Raw genomic sequence first — 19,488 nt, 5'->3', positions numbered from 1 at the left:
AGAATACAACACAGTGGCTGCAGCTAAGTTTTTAAATTACATGGCTGTTTTTGCAAGTAGCCCTGCCTTTAATGGCTTACAGGATGCCTGTTAACAGACTGGAAAAGGTGGTGGTGGGAAGCTGTATGGAGCAGGTTTGCAGCTACTTCTGTTGCAGAAATATGAGCCAAGAGGCAAGATGTGTGGAGCAGGGATGGAGTAAGGATGGAGTAAGGATGGACTAGGAAATTGCATAGGTTCGGTGGCCAGTGGAATACCTTTATGACTGGGATAATAAGGATAGTGGGTAGGATATTCCTCATTTCACGACACAATGAGACGTAGCTGAAACTCTGGCGGATAATGTGATTAAGTTGCTCCAGTTATGGGTGGTATTGGGTCATGAGAGGGGTGCTCCCTTATAGCCAAACTGTGGGAGGGGATAGGTGGCTGGAGAGACAGGGCACAGCAGATCTGCTTCTGTATATGGTTGGGAGGGTAATTTTGGTCTGTGAAGACCTCAGAGTGACCCTCAGCATATTTGGTGAGGGACTGCTCATCACTAAAGAAGTGATGACCACAAGTGACTAGGCTGTATGGCAAGGACTTCTTGGTATGGAATGGGTGGTAGCTGTTGAAGTGGAGGTACTGCTGGTGATTGGTAGGCTTCATATGGGGGGAGGTACTGATGTAGCCATCCTTGAGATGGGGGTCAACATCGAAGAAGGTGGCTTGTTGGGTTTTACAACTACAACTACAACTACATATACATGAATACTCTGCAAATCACATTCAAGTGCCTGGCAGAGGGTTCATCGAACCACCTTCACAATTCTCTATTATTCCAATCTCGTATAGCGCGCGGAAAGAATGAACACCTATATCTTTCCGTACATGCTCTGATTTCCCTTATTTTATCGTAGTGATCATTCCTCCCTATGTAGGTTGGTGTCAACAAAATATTTTCGCATTCAGAGGAGAAAGTTGGTGATTGGGATTTTGTGAGAAGATTCCGTCGCAACGAAAAATGCCTTTCTTTTAATGATTTTCAGCCCAAATCCTGTATCATTTCTGTGACACTCTCTCCCATATTTCACGAGGAGGAGAAGGTGAAGTGAATGGAGGAGATAGTGTTGAGGTTCTGGAGGAATGTGGATAGGGTGTGTCCTGGTCATGAAGATTTCATCAATGAATCTCAACAAGATAGGGGTTTTGGATTCTGCGTGGTTAGGAAGGATTTCTCAAGACTGTCCATGAATAGGTTGGTGTAGGGTGGTGCCATGCGATTTCCCACAACTGTACCATGGATTTGTTTGTAGGTTTGCCTTCAGAGGAGAAGTAATGGTGAGTGAGAATATAGTTGGTCATGGTGACCAACAAGGAGGTTCTAGGTTTGGAGTCAATCAGGTATCGGGAAAGGAATAGTCAATAGCGGCAAGGCCATGAGGATTGGGGATGTTAGTGTAGAGCCACGTGGACTGGCATCAACAGTGACGAGCAGCGAGCTGTGTGGTAAAGGAAAAAGAACTGTGGAGAGTCAATGGGTAATGGGGGAAACGATTGATGTCCTTTACATAGGAGAATAGGTTATGGGCAATAGGCCGAAGGTGTTGGTCCACGAGAGCAGAGATTCTGTCCGTGGGGACAAAGTCGCCGGCAACAATGAGGTGTCCTGGGTGGTTGGGTTTATGGACTTTAGAAATCATGCAAAAGGTAGGAGAGCGGGGATTGGTGGGCAGGGTGGGAGGGGGGGGGGGGGATCCTGGTGAGGCAAGTTTCAATGTTAAGAAACTACAGAATATTAACAGATGGTGAATTGGGGGCAGGGGCAGGGATCACAGTTAGATGGTTGGAAGAGTGCACTGAGTCAGGCATGGTTCAATATAGATTTTGTGTCGAGCCTAAATGGTAGGGTTGGTAGCCAAAAGTGTTTTCACTGTAGAGACCAGGAGAGGGAGAGAAGATGTATAACAAGTCCAGCATTATTGCATTGAGGAGTGGAGCAAAAGGTAAGGCCTTTGGAAAGGACTGATACTTCTGAGGGACTGAGGTTCTTGGAGAAAGGGTTCACGACTGTATTCTGGGTCTGTTTACATTCTAGATTGTGTATGGTGGTGAGAGAGAGTTTCTGAGGGTGTAGTAAATGTGAAGCATGGTTTGTCAGGTATGATGGGATGTGAGGGAGGTCTCGAGTCTGTTGTAGAGGCGATGGATAGTGGTAGTCCACGGCAGGAGAAGGAGGTGAACAGATTGGAGAGTTTTTTGAGGTGGCATTTTGCTTGCTCCTCTAGTTCCTGGAGCACATGTGTTTCATTGTGAGAGATGGGATGCTGGAATTTGGGAGTGCAGAGCAGGATAATTTTACAAATGGAGAGGAGATATTGCAAGTTGGTTTGAGCCTGATTTACATGATTTTGCAGGGTTAGGTTGTTGAGGGCTATGGACAGAGAGAATTTAAAAAGATATAAATCACTGCAGAAGGAGGGTTTGCAGCCACCAATTGGTAATATGATGACAACTTATGCTATGTTCCCCTAACCCCCCTGGCCTCAACCTCCACCATTCCGTGTCCTCCACCTACTTGTTCCCTTCCCTGCTCCCACACCAGCACTACATGGCCCTCTATTCTACCAACACGCCAACTAGTCTTTCTCCTCTTCTCTACTTTTCTCCTTTTCTGCCCCCCCCCCCCCAACCCGAACCTCTGGACTGTATCTAGCATCCCTACCATGGCCCTGCATGCTCTCACCCTAAGTAGCACTACACACTCCCTTACCCCTACCCTGCTATCCCTCCCCCTCCCTGTTCTGTGCTTTCTCCTTGCCCCTAGCACCCACACCAGATTGCTACTCCAGTCAGGTGCAGTTTCAGTCTGCTTCAGTCTGCAGTTCGGGCACAGCTGCCAGAGAGCACAGTCATGTATGGGCAAGTTGTGCTTTTGTGCTTTTGTGTGTGTGTGTGTGTGTGTGTGTGTGTGTGTGTGTGTGTGTGTGTGTGTGTGTGTGTGTGTTTCTATTTCAGGAGGAGGCCTTTTAGCTGAAAGCTTAAATGTATAGTCTTTTCATTGTGTCTGTATGTGACTCAATAGCTCCTCCATATGGTGAGTAACAATTCATTCTTCTCACAATATTGTTGTTATTCCGTCCTGGACTTTCCACAGTTTGATTTTGTCAAACAGTTTTTCTTTTGTTCCAGGACATATTTCCGTTTTCCTTTGTTTACTGGTCCCTAACACATTATTTTACTCAGTATCCTCCTTTTCTTTCTCTTCTTTCCTGTCCGCTTCCAAACCACACACACTCTGCCTTACGAGCCATACTGTATCAATGGTCTTGTCCGTGCACAACATATGGCTATGTGACAGGGCAGATGGTTGATGCAGCATCTCATGTCCCACATTCTTCTCTCTGATATAACTATTCCTAGACCATTCCTTCTGCAGTGAGAACCCCTGAAGAAAATAATGAAGGAACAAGATCAAAACCATTCTCCGACCACCACCGAAGACGAGGGAGCTCCTAGGTTCTTCCAAAGACGCGCTGAACCTTAACACACCAGGAGTATACAGTACACCATGTGAATGCGGAAAGCAATACATTGGGCAAACACAGCACTGCATATCTAAACGCTGCAGAGAACATATCAGATGTGTGCGACTAGGCCACACAGAAAAATCAGCCATAGCAGAACACAGCATCAATGAAGAACACACCTTCAACTTCGAAAACATGAAGGTACTGTGCCAAGCATCTGGCTTTTGGGAAAGCGTTATCAAAGAATCCATAGAAATAAGGATTGACGAGAATCTGGTCAACAGAGACGAGGGATACCAACTCAGCGCAGCATGGAACCCTGCGATAGCGGCAATCCGTCGGGAGCGCGCCCATCATGTCGTTCGCCGCAGACGCAGGCAGAATGCTTACACCGAGAACCGAACGCGGTCGCCGGGGGAGCCCACCATCCCCACCACCACGCGCACGCCGCTGGTCCACTGCAGCCACCTGAGGTCTAGTGGAGGGGTGTGACCGCGCATATAAATAGCCCGCTCTCCGCAAATCTCGACACTTCGCCAGAAGATGGGTAGTATGACACTTCCCAAAACATCGCGAGATATCAACGCTACCACCCGGCTGAAGACCCGAGAAACCTTCATCAATAACAAGCTGTCTGTCTGCTTGAATGGCCATCAACAAACTGTGGCCAAGAGACAGCTGGACCACCCACTTGCCAAACGTGCCACCAAACATGATGTGCTGCACTTCAGTGACTGCTTCACAGCCTGCAACATCTGGATGCTTTCTACCAATAGCAGCTTTCTCATTTACACAGATGGGAACTCTCCCTATAACATATCTTACATTCCCATAACCCCCAGGCCTCAACCTTCACTAGTCCCTAATCCTACACCTGCCTATCCCTACCCCTGCTCCCACTCCAACACTACACAGACATCTTTTCCACCAGTGTACTGACTAGTCTTATTCCCCTTCCCCACTTCTCTTTTTTTCGCTTCCCCCCCTCCACTACCTTCATACCTCCCTACTGCACCTAGCAGCTCTACCCTGTCCCCATCATGCGTCTACAAGCTCCCACAAGCAACAATACACCTGCCCCCCCCCCCCCCCAAAAAATCTCTATCCTGCTCTCATTTCCCCTCCCTGATCCATGCCTACTACTTACCCCCAAGACATACTCCAGATTGCTGCTCCCATCAGGCACAGTTTCAGTGTGCAGTCTGGCCACAACCTGAGGCAGTGGTCATGAGTGTGTGAGTAGTGCTTGTGTGAATTTATGTGGTTTTTCTCTTTCGAAAGAAGGCCTTTTGGCTAAAAGCGTAAATGTATAGCATTCTTTTTGCTGTGCACATCTCTTCTATATGGTGAGTAGCAACTTATGCTTTTCATAATATTGTTATGAACACAAGGGTTACACATACAGCCAATAGCCCCACAAAAAAAAAAAAAGTTCGCAGACACTTTTCAATACAAAATTTTATGCCAGCTATGAGTAGTAAGGCCTTCACTGTATTTATAGTACTTCAGAAGTTATGTCAGATAAACTGATTAAAGATGACAATTCTATGAGAATTAGCGAATGTCATACAAAGCCAGATATGAGACCCTGCAAAGACATACAAATTAGAGGGTATTTGTTTGAATGACTCTGACATTCCAGTAAATTTTCTCGTGGTCTTTGTCTTCACTCCTGTTCCTCTGTCTGATTCATTATGGTTGATTGAAGTTAGGTTTGGTGTTGAATTAACGAACCTATTTTCACATGTGTTCACTTCCATTTCATTTATATTGGATGACCAGTACTACGAGCAGACAGATTGGGTCGGCAGCTTTGAAAGCTGCATGGTCTCCACCTGGCCTCAATATAATTTTATGGACTGCCCAGTTGTCTGAATTGTTTTTCTATACATGCTGTATGTAGTTATTCACATTCTAATGGTGTCTTTCAGCAGTATTCTTCCCACGGTCATTGGGCACATGGTTGCAATCGAGTGCGCTGATGGAAATAAATGACATCACAGAGTCAAGTATAGCACCACACCATCTTATGCTGTAAGCAGTGGTTCATAGTATTACCATTTTTTCCCTTTTTGATACAAGGACCTGGGTCTTAATTATTAATCAGTCTATGTCTCTCCAACTGGGGTCTCTACCCTTAAATTCAGTATCAACTATGCTGCGGGCTTACGTTCATCATGAAATTCCAATACTATGCTAGATAGTTCTGGAATTAAAAGTATTGACAAGTAACTGCACCCTCCCTTTTTCTGGAGTAGCAGAATGCTGAGTGGAAAATATTTTTGAACTGGATGGATATATAGCCTTTGGGTTTTCTATACAACAGTCAGTCCAAGTAATTCACAATACTATTCCATATGCAGAAATGGATTTTTTATGTATTTGTTATGGTCTCGTTTTCAATGGGCCTGGGAATGGCTTCTATTGATCACAAACAATGTTATGCATTACGTCTTTGTGGGGACTTCAAAAACATGGTAAACACTCAGCTGACTGTGAACTCATACCCCTTCCATGTCTTGGTGAATTATTTTCAAAATTGACAGGGGTCAGTATTTCTCTAAAATCAATCTATCGGAACCTTGTTTTCAACTTGCTCTGAGTGAGTCCTCCACAGCCATTCTGGTATTAAATACTCCATAATGCATCTATCACTACAACAAGTTATCTTTCGGGATAGCTAGCATTCCAGCAATATTTCAAAAACTTTTAGAACAAACTATTGTTAAGCATTCTACAATGTGTCACATATCTGGATAATATTGCAGTCACAGGACGGATTCAGGAGGAGCATCTGTCAAGTCTACTGTGAGTACTTTCGTTTCTTTTGCAAGCTGGGTTAAAGTATAACTCATTGAAACAGCCCTTCTTTCAGCAGTCCATTACAGTAAATAGGATATATTGTTAGCGAGGATGGCCTTCAACGGATGTCAGAGAATGTGTCAGCAATTTCCCATATTCCTACACCAAAAAATGTAAAGGACCTGCTGATTTTTATGGGCAAGGTTAGATATTATGCTGGATTTATCCCTGAAATTTCAACTGAGGCCCATCTGTTTTTAATCTATTTTGGAAACAAGGGGCCCCTTCTCAGTGGTCTGCAGACTGTCCCCAAGCACTGTTTAAGCTGAAGCAATGTCTCTAAACTGCTCCTTGCCTGATTTTGTGTCAGCCTCATTTATCTCTCTTGGTGGCCACAAATGACAGGGCCATTCTATCACATAAGTACCCAAATGGTTTGGAACTACTTTCAGGTTCACCCCCAAGACACTCATGATGGCATAATAAAATTATATGCAGATAGAGAAGGAAACATTGGCAATTATTTTAAGTATCCAGAAATTCAGAATTTTCCTGTATGGCCCAATTCCATCCGGTCGCAGATCATAAGCTACTACTGTCTGCATTTGACCCTAAATCAAAGTTGTCTGAACAGATAACTCAGAGTTTATAATGCTGGGCACTTTTCTTATCAAATTACCACTATTCAACTCACGATCGTACACTGGCCCAGGGGACATGCTGTTATGGCTATTTATGGATGCTGATGAGGAATTTGATGATAAGATAATTGTTTGTTTTCAAATTGATTCACAATTGGGAAAGTCAGTGGAAGAATTTCCAGATATTGCCGCAGCAGCCACACATAATGATCCACTCTCGAGACAGGTTTGGCAGTTCATACTAGCAACTGGCCACAGGCCCTTCTTTCAGCAGTCTTTGAGGAGCCTCCTCATCACTTTTTGCGATACTTCGTCTTTTCAAAGTTGTCCTTTTGTCAAATCAAGATGATTTCCAATGTCAAGCAGTGATTCAGGAAGTTCTGTGCTCTCATATATTGCAACTCCTGCATCAGTCCACCTGGAGCATTCCAGAAGGAAGTATCTGGCCCAGTGATGTGTACTGGCCACAGGTTAATGAGGATAATAGGCTTATGGTTCAACATTGCCAAACTTGTCAGAGGCACAACCAGCACAACCCAAACCTACCAGCCATCACCTACACGTAACCGACTGTGGAACGAGTGCATACAGTTTTTGTGGTGACATTCTACAGGGTCACATGGTCGATTTTAATAGATGTGTATTCTCATTTCCCGTAAGTCATAAAAATGTAACAAACCACAAAGGGGAATATCACTAAGGCCTCGCCACTGTTTTTTCTATGGAAGGAGACCAAAGAGCTTATCACCAATAATACATCACAGTTTTCATTCACCAGTTTTTAGTTGTTTTGCACCCAGGATGGAATCAAACTCTTATCGCACCTCTGTTTCACTCTATGTCTAATGGCATGGCTGAATGTTTTGTGTTTAGACACACAGATGGAAAAACTGTTTGACATCCACACCTATCGATTCTCGATTGCTTTCTTTTTATCCTCTTACTGACCAACACTGAACCACTATAGAAGCCCAGTAGAATTCTTGCACGGACACCCTCATTGTCCCTTTGCTGTATCTGTTGCAGTGTCCATTGGTACAAGAAGATGAAGATGAAGAAGAAGAAGCAGTGACATCTTTTAAGGAGAGCACCCCATCTCACCCAGCCCAATGATCAACAACAGCAGATGTGGTGTCCCATTCCAAGACAACATCCCAGGTGATGGTCACCTGGCATTCTCAGTTCTCCAGCATTATCCGTCATCACTATGGATCTGGATCTGGACCCGGACTATATGCAGAAGGCCCCAAGTCTGTGCAACACTAATTAATCTGCACAAGTTGATTATCTAAAAGTTGAAATGCTTCAACATTAATGACTGCCTGGACTTTCTCATTTGCTACAACACTGAGGTCTTTCATAGTTTAAAAACAAACCCTCCAAGATCTCCTTTAAAAAGGCAAAGATGAAAGCTACAAATATGCCAGGAAGGTTCTGAAGCTCAACCATAAAATAATTACAGTAGCAGCTTAAAAGTTTTAACAAATGATTTTTAATACTTATATGGATATGGTGTCTGTTTTTTCGGACATGTCTGAAAGAACAGACACCATTGATGACCTGCAACCATCTAGAAAGAAATTAGAATTGTATTAATACCTTCAGCTGCTAAAAGGCATTGATATAGATCAACTACAAATATAGTGTGTGGACATACAAGGAGAGAATGTGGATCTCGAGGGAGGCGTGCGCGAGATAGTCCCTGCAGTCACGCTATCCTCTGTGCCCTCGGTGGCTCAGATGGACAGATCATCTGCCATGTACGCAGGAGATCCTGGGTTCGAGTCCTGGTCGAGGCACACATTTTCACCTGTCCCCGTTGATATATATCAACGCCTGTTAGCAGCTGAAGGTATTAATACAATTCTAATGATTTTTAAAGTACAGGACATAAGTCTCTCCTGGCAGTAGCAAAAGAAGTCCAGATTGCTTTTGCAAGGGACAATTTATATTCATTCTAGTTCCATGTGAATTAAATTCACAGCAATACCTGCTACAATCTTATTCCTACCCCAACTTCACCCACATCCTCTCCACCTGAAGCACTGTTTTGTCAACATTTCACTGTGCATATCTTGCTACCATCAGTTTCCATCTGTCCTAAGAACTGCAGAAAGTACTGTCCATCAACATTTTCTCAGTTATGAAAAGCCAGTGTGAAGCCTAGGTGACAGACTTATATGGCACATAAATACACAAGTCGTTACCGTAGTATGATAATTTTCTGTTACCATGGTAAGTGCACTGAAAAGTATGTCAACATCTCTTAAATAAATGTTTCCTGGCCATAATGTTTTCTTTCTATTTACAGCACAAGGAAACTTACTTCCCGATTAATCATTCAACTGTATGTTAGTTACATTACAGATCACACATTAAAGTATTAAAACAAAGCACTTACTTCATGTCCAAACAAACAATATTACACTGTATATTATCCCTGTGTTTGAAACTACAGCTGGAAAATTTATACATGGCCTGAAAAAAGATAAGGTGAAGTACCCACTAAAAACAGCCAAATGCCAACTTATCTTTGTACATGCACATGCCATTAGTGTGCATGTAAATTATTAAGAGTTGCAATTCTCTAGGACAGGTAGAACACCCACCAGATTGCATTAGAGTTCACACACACACACACACACACACACACACAAAAGGCAGCCACCAAGAGAGGTCTCAGGTCCATTGTCAGCATAGCACACTTTCCACAGCCACAGCGCTGTGATTAAAGGCACTATTTTTCTGCATCTCATCAAACGCCCAATAACAGGTTGTGCCGTATCCGTGTGCAACAACAGTATTTATGTCAGCACACTACCACGGAATGGCAGTCTCAGCTATTTAACAACTCTTTTTCTTTGAATTTTCTGGGCCAGGCAGTGGCCACAGTAGCAGTCCATCAATCAGAGCTTTCGCTAAGGAAAAGGTCACTGCTGAATGTGGAGCTGCCAGTGATACCTCAGACAATGCCATGAAGTGGCCTACACACCTGGAGATTGCAGAAGACATTGGTATTAGCTGGTGCCATTGTCTTACACTGTAGCTGTTCCACTTCATAGTGAACTCAGACTTTAATTTTGTCCATTATTAGGGCCATCTGCCTGCATATGAACTTGTGAAAAATCAGCGATTACCAAGAGCTACTACAAACAGTTTTTGTAAAAAAAAATTACTGGAAGGAGGAGTTTCTGTTTATGTGCATTTCAATTAATTTATTCTGCATTTTTTACCTGGGTTGTGTTTTCAGTGTGCCTGGCGTGGGATATGCCAAACAGCATCAGATGTTGAGTGATCACTACAAAGGACAGGGAGATGCTGCAAACAAATGTGAGACAGCTTTATCAGCACACGAAATTGTCTGACAGGAGCCTCATTGTTGATCTCCATTTGGCTGGTTCGTCAAATCTTGCAATATCCAAGTTTGTAACCCCTTCATAAGTGCACTTGCCTTCTGAGAACTAGTAATGGACTCCCTGCAACATTCCGTGTCATTCTCCATCATTGGTCAGACTAACAGCACCTGGACTAGGAAATTACCATCCCGTATGTAGACTGCTGTTAACATTACAACACAAACTGCTGTTTTCGGTATGGTGCTGTGATCAGGAAGTAACGACTGACGACGCACAGAGTTGCATTTTGTTCAGCGACGAATCACAGTTCTGCACTTCTCCGGACGACCACCGTCAATGAGTATGGTGGAAACCTGGGGAGAGGTCCCACTCTTCCAACACTTTGGAAAGACATGGTGATGTTACTCCTGGCATCACAGTGTGAGGAGCAATCAGGTACGACTTCAAGTCACAATTGGTAGTTATTGAGGGAACTCAATGGCACAATGGCAGATCAAAGGTTTCCTGTGTGTGACAGTATAGTGGTACCATTTTTCAACACAACAATGCTTGTCTACACATGTCACATGACTCTATGAACTGTCTGCATGATGCTGAGGCTATCTCATTGCCAGCAAGATCTCCAGATCTGTCCCAAATAGGACACCAGCAAGATCTCCAGATCTGTCCCAAATAGGACACATGTGTGACGACCTCAGGTGTAAATTTCATCTCAGTGCCAAATATCCAGGATCAGCTACAACAGTTGTGGGCCAACTCGCAGCAGGAGAGGATACAACAGTTTTGTGACATCCTAACCAAAGCAGTCCACACATCTAGGCCAAAGGGGGTGTAATGTCATACCGATAAGTGGGCTCATACTGTCATATTCTCTCAACCTGTGGAGTCAACTCCGTAAAATAATAAACCAATCATTTGATGAGGGCTGCTTTCCAGACAGACTGAAATATGCTGAAGTCCGTCCAGTCCACAAAAAGGGAAAACAAGATGATTTAGTAAATTTCTGCCCAGTGTCTATACTCCCAGTTTTCTCTAAAATAGTTGAACGAATAGTATGTAATCAATTAGAAAAGTACAATAACGAACGTAATATTATTCTCAATAACCAATATGGGTTTAGGAAGGGACGAAACACTTTAAAAGCTGTAAATCAACTAATCTCCAAAGTAAGTAAATGCCTTGACAACAAACAAAGTGTATCTGGTATTTTCTGTGACCTCTCAAAGGCGTTTGACACAGTAAACCATAAGCTACTGCTCCAAACATTGGGTACCTATGGCTTCCATGGAAAATCTATAAGATGGTTTTCATCTTATCTCAAAAACAGATACCAAAGAGTGGTGATACATCAAAAGGGAAAGAAAACTTGCTCTAGCTGGAAAGAAATTCAAGCAGGCGTGCCCAGGGCTTGATATTAGGACCACTTCTGTTCTTATATTGCATAAATGACATGCCTAGCAAAGTAAATACAGATACAATACTTTACGCAGATGACTCAACTGCTGTAGTCTGCTGCAAAAACACTGACGAATTAGTAAGGACCACGAAACAAACTCTACAAGAACTTGAACAATAGATAAAAGATAATGTTATGAAATTAAATCTTGAAAAAACCCCAAATCATACACTTCAGGACCAAACAAACTACTGAATGTATATCACAAATAGAATATTCAGGTAAAGAACTGACCACAGTTGATTCTGTAAAATTTCTTGGGATAACTTTAAATAAAAACTTGCAATGGACCAACCATGTGGACAGTTTACTGAAGAGATTAAATAGTTTAGTTTATGCAATGAGGGTACTACACAAAGTAATGGATTTAACAGTGAAGAAAACTGTATACCACGCATATTTCATAACACTTATAAGATATGGAATAATATTTTGGGGTGCTGAAAAGACAAACTTCCTTCGAATCTTCAAACTACAAAGAAAAATTAATCAGAGCAATGACAGGAACCAATAGTAGACATTCATGCAAACCACTATTCAAAAGCCTGGACTTCATGACAATCCCTTCCATCTTCATATATGAAATACTTCTCTTTGAACAGAAAAAAACTCACATCTGTTAGAAGGAAATACATTCACACATGCCTATGAAACTAGACATAAATTGAAATACATGCTACCTTGTCACCGACTCGTATATGAAAATACTCCATATTACATGGCTCTGAAGAGCAGAAATAAGATAAGGTCAATATTTGGGGAATCCACATTGGAGACCATTGGCACATACCTAAAAAGCAAATGTTGTTATAGTCTAGAAGAATTTTAAATGAATAAAAAGCAATGTTATAGTTTAGAAGAATTTATAAATAGGAATAGGGAGTAAAGATGCAAGTACAAATGGTATACTTTCGAAGCCATATAGATACAAACAAAGTATACACGTTCACTGTATATTCATGTTTATATATAGAATTATATGGCAGTTTGTATCCCGTTCAGTACATCCATACTTCATATAGGTGTGTGAAGGATATAGTAATGATTCGATGAGTTACGAAAAGATTTAAAATATAATGTTGTATTTTTATTATAATAAGCAATGTATGTATGATGTATTTCCTGTAGTATATAAAATACTGTAACAACTTAGGTTAAAGACTGACGAGTCACCAATGTTCTCAATCGAATGACTGTATAAAAACATGTTATTTGGCAATAAAGCATCTTATCTTATCTTATCTTATCTTGGGTGCTTCACTTTTCTTGTCAGACAGCCTATTATGAGGAACTGTTATTTTCTATGATAAAACAACGTGATGACAGTGTCGAACATCATGAAAATGTAACATCTAGCCACAATACTGTATAGACCACAGATCATCATTGTGACTGAAATAGCTCATCCATTGCAACTGACTATTCAACATTATCAACAAAATCATCAATAACTCGCTCAACAGAAGAACATTCTAGTGAAAGAAATAATCTGAGTAATGTTTTTACAACACTTTGTAACAATCTAATGCAGCCAAGGACTACAACAGCTTCCATATGAACAGTGACATGATAGAAATGTGTATGAATACACAATCTTAAGCACCCTAAGAGCAAAATGACAGCACCCACACTTCACAGCCATGAACACACACTTGCATCCAGAAAGTGTTGAATGTGAATAAACTGAATAAAAGGAAATATATGAAACAGCACTCACCTGATATCTTCTCTTGACGCTGTACTACTAACTGGTATATAATGTACCCACGGCTTCAGAGCTGGGTAAAAGAACTCAATCCAGTTGTCACCAACATGAAACACTAAACTCTTACATAAGAAGAGATGTTTCAATCGAAAACTGGCTGCAACTCCCCGGAAATTAAATAGATACTTGTATTCACAATGTCTTTCTAGTGATACTTCTTCAGCTGGCTCTGCATACAGGGTGTCCTGAAGGAAAAAGAAGCAGCCTCACTTTATAAAAGTAACTACATAGCATCAAATTCATAATTAATAGACAGCAGCACAGACAGTACAAACAAGAAGTCATGCAGGGGATATTTTCCTATGTATCTCTCCCTGCTGCTGTTAGTAAGTAGACACTTTTTCTGTGAATAATGATCTGATTGTTGTTTCATTTATATGTCATTTCCATTCTAGGTAATTTTTTAATCAACTGAATTGACATGTCCAATTAAATATAACACAGAAACAATCAGAGCATAGGTTTTAGAAAGACATACAGGAAACTAGTCACTGATGCTTGCAGTCAAGATGAATATGACAAACTGTGCACCTGACTCTTCCAAATTAGATAGTAGTTGCACAATACAGGAACTGAAAGAAACTAGTTACTTATTCCAGCACAAAGACAATGAAATAAAGATACACTTCTAATAATCTGAAAGTTAATTAGAAATTTTCACATATTATCTTCCAACAGAACTGCAGAAAACATCTGTTGGACAGATCATTCCAAAGCTTCATAGGTTATGCCACAGATCTTCTGTATGCACTATGGAAGTGAAATGATGTTTTGTCATGTAAGTTGTGTTACAAGCTTCTTTCTATATGCATGAACATACAATAAAATTTAATCCAGCTCTTTCTAGTTCTGGAGTTCTATTACACCAGTCCTCAAATAAAAAATCACTGAACAAACTTAATCCATTCTGAATGTTTGTAAAGAGCATAGCTGATGGTAGTATACTATAAATTCACCAATGATACACCACTTGGTGTAGTTGTAACCTATCTGGTGAGAAGGCACTGTACACAGCAACTCATCCATCACAAGAAATCACATGACTATTCTGTGGGACTACTCAAGCTCTCTAATGCTGATGCTGGTTACTGCCAAGCTTATACGTCAGTTTGGATGCTGGCAAGCTGCTCTTTAGAATGTGACGCTGCTTACCAGCATTTGCTATGCGATAAACACAGATTTGGTCACCTTTTTCTCAAAAACTATATCCTGCTCTGGGACAGCGAGCTTTACTAGCGCCAAACCACGGCTGTGAATTTGGCTTCCATTTTAGAAAACATGCCTCGTCCTATGGCAGTCCAACTATGCTGCTACGCCCCAGTCACTGTTATGTATTCAGGTGTCTCCACATCCTGAACTCTCATTTGTTGCAATAGCCCTACTATATTTTTTATTGTTTTTGAGAAATATTTTATCCTGCAAATAGATTGTGTTACTTGCTTACATCACTACTGACAATAACTTGAATGTTGAAGAACACTTGGAAAACCACGTCTAATTTTGAGTGAGGGATTATCATTCAGTCTTACACAGTTATTGATAACTATACAAATGGTCAAAGAGCAGTGGGTGTCAGAACTCTGGTAAGTACTATAACAACACAGACATAAAACTAATGTTAAGAATGTAACAAATGCATGAATAGGTGATACACAAATAACTCCAGTGAAAAATAAAACTAAAAACAAGTAATGCTTCCTTCAAAAACATTAGACGCCAAGAACGAGAAGGAAGCTCATGGTTACAAGTAACAGAAACAGTGCATAACATTAATGGCATGTTGTAATGCAAATGGGAGTTATAAACTACCGCTTATGGTGATTGGAAAATCCCAACATCCACGTTGTTTTCAACACACTGACATAAACTCTACCAGTGCAGTATTGCACCCAGAAGGAAGTATGGATGGACAGACAAATATTCTCTTGGTGGTTCCATGAAATGTTTGTACCGGCAGTGAGAAAAGAGCTAAAGAAGAAAAAGCTTCCACTGAAAGCTATCCTTATAACTGACAATGCTCCCAGTCATCCTTCAGATGTTTCTCTGAAGTCCCATGATATGCAAGCACTCTTTCTCCTACCCAATGTGACAGCCCTAATTCAGCCCATGGACCAGGGAATTTTGGAATAAATTAAACGTCATTATCGACATTCACTTCTCGTCTCCTTGCTGAACAAAAGTGAAAATGACACAATCGAGACAATGCTGAAAACATGGAAAGCAACTAACATATGTGATGTTGTTTTCCAAGCAGTCAAAACATGGAACAAAGCAGAGAGCGCTACCATGGTGAAGAGCTGGAGAAAATTGTGGCCATCCATTGATGTCAAGTTGGATCCAGTAGTGGGTGACAGTAATGAGCCAGTCAATTCAGAATTATCAATTACTTTGTATGTTCCACAACCTTCCAGGAGGAGAAGGAATTGATGAAGATGTTACTACGTAGCTGAAAGAGGAAAACTGTGATACAGACCAAACTTATATTGGAGACGCTTTCACTTAACTGGAGGGAAAATGCCGCTGCCTTTTAACTGAACAATTATTTTTGAAAGCTTGAATACAGCCAAACGAAGAAAACAAAGGCCATTTCAGAAGAAAAATGTGTTTAAGTTTTTGAAAAAGCAAACATTCCAGTCAAAAAGTTTCCAATGAGCACTTTTTTTTAACAGTCAATTTCAAAGAACTAATAATTTGCTTGTCTACACTCACGTAACGTGACAACCTTTTAAATTTGTGCATCAAATCATTTACAAACAAAGAAAATACATATGAATTTCGACAAAAATAGACGTGAATTTTGCAAAAGCAGATGTGAATTTTGCCAAAGATAGATGCTACGTTTTCCGGTCACTAATAATGAGCAAATAGATACGTAAATTTCCACAGGCAGACATATCATGCTCATCCGTGAGTTTGCAGTACAACTGAACTGTGACCACAATATCATACAAAAATAGTGAAAAGCTTGGTTTATTGAAAAGCATATGCACAGTACACGCACACAGACCTCATGTCCAATTTGGCTGAGAAGGGTGGACATATTTTCTAGTCATCTCGAAGAGTCCAAAGAAAATAAATATATATGTCAAAGTTATAGCTATCATTAGCTTTCATCAGGTCAGTGGGGCATTCAGAACTGACGGAGTAATCAGCCCAGGAGATACAGTATCATCTAAACTAGTCTGAGCATCCCTAGAAGTAGTTTTCTGATACTTCAGCTGGGGAAAAGAATCTGAAATAAGGGTTATCAATGATCTATCAAATGACCTTTGCTTAATATGGTATGGAAAGTTCTGGCACAATGTATATAATTTAAGAGTTAAGACAACAGCAAGCAAACTTCGTTAGCTTTCATAAGAATTCTTTTTCAAGCTAGGGAAAACATAAAAAAAAAACACACACACACACACACACACACACACACACACACACACACACACAAATTTGTCGATACCGTGATTTGGCACGTAGGCTGGGTGATGTAGGGTTATGTTGAGTTGAGAGGACAAGGGATGGAAAGGGAGGCAGGGAGCAAGAGGGAAAGTTAGCGAAGAGTGGCTGAAAGATCAGAGGGAGGCAGTAGGTGCACAGGATAGGAATGTGGTGCGCACACACACAGCAGAACCAGCGAGTCTGTGCAGTGAGCACTGACAACGGTACAGGAGCTTGGGTTGGAAAGTGGTGACAGAATTGTGGAAGAGGAGACCACGGGGAAGAGAGTGCAGGTGCTGGGGGTTAGTTGAGATTGAAGCCAAGAGGATTACAGGAATGAAGGATGTGTTCCAAAGATAGCTCCCAAGTATGCAGTTATGAAAAGTCGGTGCCAGGGGAAAGAATCCAAATGGCCTGAGTTGCAAAGCGGCTGTCGGAATCGAGTTTGTCGTTCTCGACAACATATTCTGCCGTCAGGCGGTCAACTCTGTACACGGCCACAGTTTAGTGGGGCCATTTGTTCGAGTGGCTTGTCATTTGGTAGTCAAATCAATGTAAAATGCTGTGCAAAATTGCAGCAGAGTTGGTATACGACACGGCTACTTTTGTAGGAGGCCCTGCCTCTTACGGGATCAGATAAGCCCATGACAGAACTAGAGTAGAATGTGCTAGGTGGACAATTTGGACAGGTCTCTCATGTGGGTCTTCCATGAGGATAAAATCTGTGTAAAAAGGGACAAGAGTGGTTGTGGCACAGGGACTGACCAAGATATCATATAGGTCAGGTGGGCAGCAGAATACCACTCTAGGAGGAATGGGAATGATTTCCATGCATGACAGATAGTCAAAGACCCGGTGAAGGATATGGTTCAGTCACTACAGTGGGGATGGTATTTCGTGAATAGGGGCATGCTCCTTTGTAGCGTGTTCTTGGGGGTAGTGAGAGGGTAGGAGTGTGAGAGGATACAGTGTGGGAAATCTGTTTGTGAGCTAAGTTCAGGGGATAGTGCGCTGTTGCCATATTTTGCGACAATGCAGTTTCATTCACAGAGCGACCAAATTATTTACTCATATGTCAATGTTACTTTCTTGTAGCAGTATAGCTGTGAATGTGTATCAAAACATCTTCATGTGATTTTTAAACGAAAATGTCATGTGACAGCAATAAACGTGAAGTTCCTCAGAAGCAACTTTAATTAAATTGCATGCCTATGAAGTATCGTATTAGTCGTGTGACTGGTTTCATGATTTCCTGTCAGAAAGACCACTGTATGTAGTAATCAACAGAAAATCATTGAATGTGATAGAAGTGATATCTTGTGTTTGCAAGGAAGTGTTATAGGTGCTTCTCTCTACCCAGTCCAGTAAACGGTTTAGGAGAAAATCTGAGCAGCCCTCTCAAACTGTTTGCAGATGATGCTGTGATTTACCATCTTATAAAGTCAACAGAGATCAAAACAAATTGGAGAACGACTAAGACAAGATATCTGTATGGTGAGAAGAGTGGCAATTGACTCTAAATAATGAAAAGTCTGAAGTCATCCACATGAGTACTAAAAGGAATCCACTAAATTTGGTTTACAGGATAAAACAGACGATTCTAAAGGCTGTAAATTCAACTAAATACTTAGTGATTACAACTACGAAGAACTTAAAATGCAACTATCATATGGATAATGTTGTCTGGAAAGCAAATCAAAGACTGTGATTTATTGGTGGAACACTTAGAAAATGCAGCAGGTCTACTAAAGAGACTACTTACACTATGCTTTCCTGCCCTCATCTCAAGTATTTCTGTCAGCAGATAGAATTGATCGAAAAATTTCAGAGAAGGGCAGTTAGTTTTGTATTTTCACAAAATAGGGGAGAGACTGTCATGGATATGATACGCCAATTGGGGTGGCAATCATCAAAATAAAGGCGTTTTTTGTCGTGGCAGGATTTTCTTATGAACTTTCAGTTGCCAACTTTCTCCTCACAGTGCGAAAATACTTTGTTGGCGCCCATCTACATAAGGAGGAATGTTAATCATAATAAAATAAGAGAAATTAGAGCTCACAAGGAAAGATAAAAGCATTTGTGTTTCTTGGACGCTGTTCTAAGGGAGAACAGTACAGAAATAGTTTGAACAGGTTCTATGAACGCTCTTCCAGGCACTTAATTGTGAATTGCAGAGTAATCATATAGATGTAGATGCTTCACAAGCAGATATTGAAAATACCGCTTCAGTTGTAAATTACTTTATTTTCACAGGATCGGTTTCGGACTTTTACAAGCCCATCCTCAGGTGGCGTGGCTGAGCTGTGGTCCCCGAGCGCCATGTGTACCAGGTGCGGTGTGCTGCCTATGAGTGCAGAACAGGGAGTGCTTCACAAGCAGTCGAGGTGGTTTATATACCACATTTATAACTTCTTCAAATGTGAGTCTGAAAGCGATACTTCTATTTTTGACATTTTGGAGACTCATGAATGAACTGCAGAAGCACATATCGGCAAGAGAACTGTACAGATAATAGCAAACAAAA

At 41.3% G+C, this 19,488-nt stretch overlaps 1 protein-coding gene across 1 annotated transcript in view; it reads right to left on the bottom strand.

Moving 5' to 3' along the window:
- The window catches only part of LOC124721598 (O-glucosyltransferase rumi homolog), a 147,287-nt gene that overhangs the window by 47,106 nt on the left and 80,693 nt on the right, over positions 1 to 19,488 (bottom strand). Inside the window, exon 5 of the mRNA XM_047246650.1 lies at positions 13,485 to 13,717. Within this exon, the coding sequence (XP_047102606.1) occupies positions 13,485 to 13,717 (233 nt within the window). The remainder of the gene's footprint in view (positions 1 to 13,484; positions 13,718 to 19,488) is intronic.

This window comes from Schistocerca piceifrons, chromosome X (genome assembly GCF_021461385.2).
Source record: "Schistocerca piceifrons isolate TAMUIC-IGC-003096 chromosome X, iqSchPice1.1, whole genome shotgun sequence".
Classification (NCBI taxonomy): Eukaryota; Metazoa; Arthropoda; class Insecta; order Orthoptera; family Acrididae; genus Schistocerca; species Schistocerca piceifrons.
This window is presented reverse-complemented; position numbering and strand designations above follow the sequence as displayed.